Consider the following 6,791-nt stretch of genomic DNA (forward strand, 5'->3'; position numbering starts at 1 on the left):
CCATTCTGTGCTGAGAAAACACTGGGCTGAGGGGTGTTGTTGTTGTTTTCCTACCTCTGCTTGTGACAGTCAGAAAGAGCCAGCTCCACTAACACAATGTCTGGTAATTACTCTCTTTGAGAACTACGTTATATATATATTTGTTTTCTTCATTTCACACCCTGACTTCTATCAAGACTTCACTCATGAATTAATGTACATATCTCTGTGTATAGCCATAGATAGGTAAGTGAATACCTCTGCCAATAGAGCAATGTTTACAAAAAAACAGTTACTAGGAAATTATATTAGAAGATATTTAGAGATATAAACTCTGAAAACAGAACTCATAAATGGGCAACCAGCCCGTTGAAATAGACCCATGCAACCTGGTTTCATTTGTCCTACATGGTATTTGACTGTTGTTATTATTGTTGCTGTGGCTATTATTACTTAATCCTTAGCAATCAGGAGATTTCCCATCAAAATCCAGATTTCTAGTGTCTCCCAAGAATCAGGAGACACTCTAAGAAATTGCGTGCAATTCAAACACTGGTGGTGCTGTGATTTTAAACTGTAAATGGCCACAATTTCAGGCTCCCATCCGTTTATCTGGATGTTTCTCGTCTGTGTCAAATGGTGTAAGGTAGAAGCACTGAAATGCTTACCCAGAATGCTCCCTGACTTAATGGGGTATTGCACACCATCCTATTCCACCTGTAATTTCCACCCCAATTTCTATGTTATATCCATTTCTACTCCATATAGTTTTTCACATTGGGGCCTATTTTCTCCCTGCCCTTGTTATGAGTTTTATCCGGATCTTGCTTCCCTTACTTTGGGCTGCTGAAAGGATTCACCCTTCACCCTCTCCCCTTCTCCTACCCTATTTTGAGCCTCATGTTTCAATATACTGGTTCTTATCCTCAGATGTGTAGGGCAATATGGAGTCAATGCCTGTCTATGATGAAACCAAGTTGGAACTCAAATAATTTTCCTCTTCATTTGGTTAATACACAAACAAATAACAAGCTATTGTACAGCAAAGTATTCTCTCTGTCCTCACTAGTAGCGTGGCTGCCAGCAGGGCTTTGTTTTCCTCATGTGGTGACTAGTCCCTTCAGCCTCCCTGAATCTATTCTTTGGGGAAGCATCTGATCTTTTCTGCTGTTTATTTCACAACATTGTCCTGATCTCTCAGTATCTCAGAACAAGGATTCCCAAAGGATAGTACCTAGAAGTCTTATTTCAAAGTAAGCACCCCTATTCTTTGGGATTGTTTCTATAGATCTACCTGTACCCTTGATTACTTTTTAGGATCCAGAGATCAGAGTTAAGAGAGATGATACATGGGCATATGAGCAGACAGAGAGTTGGACTAATGAATTGATAGACAATTGAATTTGAATGCCAATGTAAAAAATACCTATATACATAGGTATGGAGGTATATAGACAGCTATAGATATATTACAGAAAGTATAAATGATAAAAAATAGATTATATATATGATAGATGGATAGATGATAGATAGATAGATAGATAGATAGATAGATAGATAGATAGGTGTATGAGTTGATAAATATATAGTTAGCTCAACAGGTACATAGACATATATGTGTGTGTATCTATATAGATATATAGATGATATAGATATAGATATAGATATAGATATAGATATAGATATAGATATAGATATAGATATAGATAATAAAAGGTGTATATATAAATAGATGATTAATAGACAGGTAGATAGAGATAGATAGATAGATAGATAGATAGATAGATAGATAGATAGATAGAAGGTAAGTTCATAGATATTTATTCATAGATACACAGCCATCTTGGTCTGAATGTTGGGAAGTCTAGCATTTGTAGGTGGTCCTGACCCTGGTAGATTTCTAGGTGGTTTGAGAGAGGAGAAAATAAAATTTAGTTCATGTAAAGTTAGTGCATTTCTAGTTGTGTTGCTCAAACACTGTTTATTGATGATAGCCCTGAGTATGACTTTCCTCTACTCTTTGAGATCACCATGGAAGCTGTCAGGCCCATGACCCACATAGGAGATAGTCTAGCAAGAGGTTTTCATCAAAATCAAGATGATCAAGCCATCAGCTCCTTGGACGTCATGTGTTCCATTTACTGGCCTCTAACATCCTCATGCCTTCTCTTACATAATAGTACAGTAAGTAGATTCTGCCTTACACTGAACTGAATGCAGACAGGTCTGAGAATGAAATTTTAGGACAGTGTCAGTCTGGAGCAGGGTGGTGATGGTGTCTAGTCCTGGGTACATGCTCACTGCAGTTAAGCACTTTCTGGATATCCTGTGTTGACTACCACAGTGAGCACTTACTTCAGACCTGCTCACATAATGTGGAGTCTTTACCTAGAGGTCCTGAGTTGGGAAACAGAGAGAGGCACTGCTCCAGAAGTTTTTATGTTGTTCATTCAAAGAAAAAAAACATTTGCTGAGCAACTTGAAACAAGGCTTTCATTTTTTTTTTTTTTTTTACAGTAGAGTAGTAGAGAAGAAGTGGATTTTGATTGAAAAGAGTTGGAGGAGTTACCATGACAAAGTACCTTAATAACAGTAACAACAACAACAATAATGACAATAATAATAGAGAGAATTTATAAGTAGGAGATAAGCATGTGAGATTGATTGTAATTCATCAGTCTTTCAAGTTTGAGCATGTCCCAGATCTCTCTCAACCTTGGTCCCTCAGGCGGTAAGATGGGGTCAACTCTATTGCACAGTAGGTGTAATATGTGAGTTTGTATTGTGTTAGGGAACCGATACAAACTCACAAATAATCTGATAAAAAGTATGTAGTATTTATGGATTTGGACATTTCCAAGAGTAAACTAAACTCTCAAAAACACTATTTTTCAGTCATGTTTTCAAGAGAACAAGAGACACACAAATCACACACCCCCATTCTTCATGCAATGCATACAATCTAACCCCAACAAAAAAAACTAAGGCCAGTGATGGTAAATCAGCAAGATATAGCCACAGATGGGACACGGCTGAACTGAGATTTAAAGCTAAGGATGCCTGTCTTCTTTCTGCTGATCCCATTAGTTTTTCTGCCTTTTTTCCCCAACCCATACACTTTTTTTAACAGCAAAATATGAAAGACATTTATGTTTGAAACTAACTCATCCTGATAATTCCCAATTAAGATGTTGTCATCTAGCATCTGGCTCCATTTCCTTTTATGAAATATTGTAAACATAATTTGAGTATAGCTTAAATGAAGTGTCCAAATGGGATAAAAACAGGTCACCTGGGAAATTAGATTTTATAGATTACAAGAATTGAATGCCTAAGTTCTACTTAATGGGCATAATTTTTTAAAAAAATTCTTTGGAAACAATTGGTCTTTCAGTTTTATCATTTTTTTCTACATAAGTCTACAGCATGGTACAATTAAATTCTAAATAAATAATAGGAACTTCATGGTATGCAGTAGCAAAGATTCTGTTAATAGACTTGAGATTCACAAGAAAAACCTGGAGTCTTTGACCCAAGTTCATATTTTCCCATTTACCTTTTTAAAAAAATTTCCATATAAAAGATTTTTGGAGAAAAATAAATTAGATAAATTTTTAGTTCTAAAACTCTTTGGGGAAATGATTTCACATATATTTTACATGGTATTCCAGAGATACAAGTGTGTGTGTGTGTGTGTGTGTCAGAGAAAGAAAGATGCGGTAAATGTGTATGTGACAGAGATGGGGAGAGGAAGAGGGAGAGATGAACCAGGTGTTAGAAAAGATAGAGGTAGGAAAGGGAGAAGGAAAGGATGAAGAAAAGATGGGAGAAGGGGGATGGAGAGAGAGGGAGAGGGAAAGAGGAGAGAGAGAAAGAGAAAGGGGGACAACCAAAAGTTAATGCTGGGTGTCTTCTTTAATTTCTCTGCGCCTAAATTTGTGAGACAGGGTCTCTCATTAAACCTGGAGCTGACTCACTGGTTCAGCTTATGTGGCTGTGGCAAACAGTCCTTAGGGGTCCTCCTCTTTCTGCCTCCTGAGTTCTGAGATTATAGACATTTGCTTCCATGTCTGACACCTTTTATAGGTATCAGAGATCCAAACTCAGACTCTCACGTTTGCATGGCGAGTACTTCTTCCTAACCCCCTGAAATAAAATCTCTTAAGGAGAGGAGCCATATCTGTTAATTGACTATTGCCCAGTTGGACAAAAGAAATTATTATTATTATTTTTAGATGAATGTTTTCAAAATAAGGATGGAGGTAGGATGGGATTAAAGATTCGAGGAGAACGTTGTAAAGTTGCTTGTTGCCATTGATTTAAGCACTGTAGGAAAGCATTCTTTTGAACATAGATTTTTGTGCTGACAGGGGACTAGACCATCATTTCCCTTGAGCCTGGCCAGGTGATAGTGAAGCCCGCGTACTGTCAAGTTCCATAATCTTGGATCCAGTCCCAACTCTCACACCTCCTGATCTTGCAAGTTTAGGCAAGTTCCTTGGTCTCTTTAAGGCTCTGTTTTCTCATTGGTGAATTATTGATAATAACTGCTTTATAGGTTGGTCAGGATGATTCAGCATAAACATCAAAAATACCAATAAACACGTCAGTGTGCTTAATGCCATCAGTATTGTCTGGAATTTGTATCACCTTCTCAAGGCATTCGTTAGACTCTCCCTTGGCCTTATTAAAAACAAAAAACAACAACAACAAAAAAAACTGTCCCTTCATAACAGAACGGCTTAATAGCATTATGAAAAAGACACATATGACTATTTAGGTAAAATATCAAATTGTTTTCCTTTAAGAGGCATAACGATGTCCATAAAAAATAAAAACCTATAAGAACAAGACTTCTAGTAAATAATCACGAGCTTAGACATATTTCCAGAAGTAACACTAATTCGTACTCATCAAAGGAGAACATATTGATTTGTGTATTTCAAGCAGTGCCCTTACGCATGCTGGGCCTGTGGTCGCAGCATCCTCCCCTGGGGAAGGTAGCTTCTTTAACTGCACTGAATGGTGATTCTATTTGTAGGCATTCTTGCAGACAGCACACCCCCTCCTTTCTGCGATGATTATTTAATCCTCAAATTACATTGTCTTCTTGAAGCTAAGAAAAATACATCTCCAGCCCCTCCAGACCCAGGTTGGTTCTCAACCTTTCTAATAGCTGCAACGTTTTAATGCAGCTCCTCATGTTGTGATCAGCAACCAAATACTTATTTTTGTTGCTCCTCCATTACTGTGATTTTGCTACTGTTGTGGATTATACCTGATAAGTGACCCCCAATGGGGTCACAACCCACAGGTTGAGAACCATTGCTTGAATGACTCTATTACATGTGAAGTCTTGGAAAAAAAATCATGGAATTTGTTTGCTGCAACCTGAAGACTACAGAAGAATTTCAACACTGGAGATCCTTACACTTCAGCTTGGGCCACATGTGGATAAAAACAGGAAGTCAGAATGCCGGACTCATTTGAACTCCAGGGGCATGCTTGCTCTCCCCCCTTCCCCCCACAATGCCATCTTCTGACTGTAAGCAAAAGCACCATTTTTACTTCAGTAGAAAAAGGTCCAGAAGAAGATGACTTACCTTCTTTTAACCAAGGAATGTTGTTTTTGTCATTTTCAAAATGCTCGGCAGTTCTTACTTTTATCTTTTCCAACTCAATTTCTGACATCTGAGGGGGAAACAGAAATATATATATATATATATATATATATATATATATATATATATATATGTAAAGCACGGAGACCACAAATTGTGGTAATAGTTTTATGTGTGGAGACTATCACAATATTATGGAAATCTTTCCTGTCCTGTCTGAGGTGTTGGGAGCTCTGTCTACTGCAGCCTTACCTCTGATCCACTCCTGTCATTTTAAAATGCCAACACCAACAACTGAACTTTGCATGGCATAGTACTTCATTACTCGGCAACAAAGCCTGCTGTAAGATCTTAGAGCTCAGGACTTAAGTGAATAACAGATTTCTAACTAGACTCGGGTTTGTCACAAATAAACAAACAAACATTTTGTTACTGTTTAGTTTCTTTTGATGCCATATACATAAGTGTACTAAAAATTAAAATACAAAGATATAAAAAGCAATCAAACATAATAAGACCTTTTCAGGAATTTTATTGACTAGCGTAAGAACCTTATTATCTAAGCAAGCTAATGTGAGCCCCTGACGCTGTCCAGGAGGCCTTCCATACACCTTTAGAGCAGAACACTTGGCTTTTAGTGCTTCCTTGCTATGCAGACTCTCTTCAGTTCTGCACTATGGAGTTCTTACCTGTGTGTCTCAAAAGGAGGAAGCTGAAGGTGTGGGACTGGGCTGTGGCGTATGTGCGGCAGCCTCCCTTGTCTCTGGGTGTCCAGCATTCCTCTACTCTGGCAGAAGTGAGCAGAGAGACAAACACACTCCCTCCCTGGGTGGTGCTAGATTTGTATGGCTGCCAGAAGCATCCAACTTGCGGCTGAGAGTTTTTTTTTTTTAAAGGTAATATAAAGCCTGTGGTTTAAAACAATAAAACCTCCTCCAAGCTAACACTTATTTAAAATGACACTCTACCAAATAGGCTTAGAACAATGAATTCTTTCAAATGGACAGAGTGACTTCCATCCCCATCCTTTCCGACCCACCATTCGTGACTTAGTATTAATATTAAAAGATGCCAAAAGAACATGACGATTATACACAAACTATTTGGATTAAAAGAAAGATCTCTAAAGCTGAGTTCCCTAAATGCTCATTCTCTGTCTGCATTTTAAAAAAAAAAACAACATTTTTTTCT

At 37.8% G+C, this 6,791-nt stretch overlaps 1 protein-coding gene across 3 annotated transcripts in view; it reads right to left on the bottom strand.

The window, feature by feature from the left end:
- Mdfic2 (MyoD family inhibitor domain containing 2) overlaps positions 1-5,670 on the bottom strand; it is a 109,205-nt gene extending 103,535 nt beyond the window's left edge. For 2 of the 3 annotated variants that reach the window (XM_076940172.1, XM_034512655.1), the window contains exon 1: positions 5,583-5,670. In XM_076940172.1, the coding sequence (XP_076796287.1) occupies positions 5,583-5,670 (88 nt within the window). The remainder of the gene's footprint in view (positions 1-5,582) is intronic. The other variant, XR_013112543.1, reaches the window with a different exon arrangement.
- Between the last annotated feature and the right edge of the window lie 1,121 nt (positions 5,671-6,791).

This window comes from Arvicanthis niloticus, chromosome 9 (assembly GCF_011762505.2).
Source record: "Arvicanthis niloticus isolate mArvNil1 chromosome 9, mArvNil1.pat.X, whole genome shotgun sequence".
Lineage (NCBI taxonomy): Eukaryota > Metazoa > Chordata > Mammalia > Rodentia > Muridae > Arvicanthis > Arvicanthis niloticus.